General features: G+C 34.9%; 1 protein-coding gene across 1 annotated transcript in view; it reads right to left on the minus strand.

Moving 5' to 3' along the window:
• Nucleotides 1-2,437, minus strand: part of LOC109834198 (heptahelical transmembrane protein ADIPOR3-like) — a 5,478-nt gene that overhangs the window by 605 nt on the left and 2,436 nt on the right. The window contains exons 3-4 of the mRNA XM_020402141.1: nucleotides 2,133-2,437; nucleotides 1-20 (exon numbers count right to left, since the gene is read on the minus strand). The exon at nucleotides 1-20 is cut by the window's left edge and continues 605 nt beyond it. Of these exons, the coding sequence (XP_020257730.1) occupies nucleotides 1-20; nucleotides 2,133-2,437 (325 nt within the window). The remainder of the gene's footprint in view (nucleotides 21-2,132) is intronic.

The following is a 2,437-nucleotide window of genomic DNA, read 5'->3' on the forward strand; positions in this document are numbered from 1 at the left end:
ACATCGTCGGTTATGCTCCTCTGCAATAAAAATGATTGCGTTATCTATGATTGCACTGCCTTAGTGACAACAAAATTTCTTAAAGGATTAAATTGCGGATAGATCCCTTTACTATCGCCCAATTGTGCACAGATCAGCTGTCATTCCATTGTTACAGATAGACCCTCCTGAATGATTTTTTTACTCTTTTACCCTCAGAAAAAGAGTAATTTGATTTTTGGCGAATATAAGTCCTATGGTTAAAGAGTCAAAAAAATTTCACACACGGGTCCGTGTGCAACAATAGAACAACATAGGGTCCACACAGAATTAAGTGATAGTATAGGGGATCTATCCACGATTAACCCAAATAGAAATGCCACCGACACCACAACTTTCCTTTTAGCTAACAAGATAGTATAGGGGATCTATCCACGATTAACCCAAACAGAAATGCCACAGACACCACAACTTTCCTTTTAGCTAAAAAGACACAAACTTCACAGGAGTTAAACGTGGATATATTTCCTGTACATTCGCCCAATTGTGAATGGACCCCCGAAGTTCTATTGTTGCGGATAGACCCACTTATTATCGCCCAATTGCTGATAAACCCCCTAAGTGAAATGTTTTTTTTTTGACTCTTTTACCCTCAATAAGTCTAGTTGTCAAAAAAAATCTCTTTCTCTGAGGGTAAAAGCGTCAACAAATTTCATTCAGGGCATCTATCTGCAGCAATAAAACTACATGGGTCTCTATGCAACTGGGTGAGACACTACACCTGGTCTACCCAATGAACCAACTTTATATTTGAGAAAACAAGTAAATCAATACATATCAAACATCAAAATAATCAGGTTTACTAGCAGTAAGATCCGGCAACAATAGAACTGCATGGGTCTATCTGTAATTGGGTGAGATTCTACACCAGGACAATCCACATTGAACCCAACTTTATATTTGAGAAACAAGTGAATCAATATATATCAAACATCAAAATAATCAGTTATACTAACAGTAAGATCGGCAATGTTCAACACTTTGCTCCTGTAGCGTGAGATAAGTGTCCTGCAATCTATGATTGTACTGCCTTAATGTCAACATAATTTCTTAAATTACAGTCGTTTTCATAACAATTTTTTCATTGTCTGTCCAAATTGCAAGTCAAAATTCAAAAGAGATTGTGAACAAAGTCTTTCTGCAACAATAGAACTGCAGGACTAGCAAGTTCTATTTGGCAATACTCCAGGGGTTCCGTCCACAATTAAACCCCACTTAGATAGCAAGACACAAAATTTATATTTGGAAGAAACAAGTCAATCAAGAAAAGATATAAACATAAAAATTATATCAGCATTAAAAAAGGTTAAGATCGATAATGTTGAGCACTTTGCTCTGTAGCAAAGAGATAAGTGACCTGTCCTATCTATGATTGCACTGCCTTAGTATCAAACAAAAATTTCTTAAATTATACCCATTTCATAACAAATTTGGGGTTTTTAATAATAGTCCCTAAAATCTTTCTTATTTCGAAAATAGCCCCTCAAATCATGGAAATTGCTATTAGGTCCCTCAAGTCTTGACTTATTTTGAACTTAGTCCCTAGAATCAAGAGTAGAAGTAGCAATTGGAAGGATTACCAAGTAAAATCTACTTTGTTGACTATTAGGTCCTCCAGTTCTCATAATTTGTTTCAAATTAATCCCTCCAATTGCTATTTCCGTTATTGATTGGAGCAGCTTATTTCTAAATAAGTCAACATTTGTGGGATCTAATAGCAATTTTCATGACTTTGAGGGACTAATTTCAAAACAAACTATGAAATGAGGAACCTCATAGCAATTTACATGATTTGAGGGATTAATTTCAAATTTTGAAATATTTAAAATATTTAAAAAAACCCCACAAATTTTCTTCATTGTGTGTACAAATTGTGAGACCAAAATCCAAAAAATTGTGATTTATATATAGGTGAAAAAATGCATAGACCTTCTGGGTATATAGATACTTTTAGAACAACGTAATTAACATGCTTGTTAGTGAAAGCAATTTGTTTTGTGTGATTAAAACCAAGTTCTTAGGCATTATTTAAACATATTAAACTATAATTTCAGAAGATATTCAATAAAGAAAAAGTTAAATCAAATACGTACATTAGTTTGGCTAGCATTGAAATATCTCTGGGGCAAGCAACTTGATAGTAGTTCGAGGAGGTGCCAGTTGGATAGAGAGAGCTTATCCATGGAAGGGAAGGAGGTTTTGAGTTCATCTTTTAACCTTTGTAGATTAGACAAATTTGGGAGAGAAGAGAAACAAGCAACAAGCTCTGACTGTATCTTGTGCAGGTCAGCTTTTCTCAGAACTTGTGGCAAATGCTGCAATGACTGCAGATCTACAACCTTTGGAACTTTGCTCGCTGTATATATGGTCAGAGCAAGAAAAAGAAAGAACCCAATCA

This window comes from Asparagus officinalis, chromosome 3, assembly GCF_001876935.1.
Source record: "Asparagus officinalis chromosome 3, Aspof.V1, whole genome shotgun sequence".
NCBI lineage: Eukaryota > Viridiplantae > Streptophyta > Magnoliopsida > Asparagales > Asparagaceae > Asparagus > Asparagus officinalis.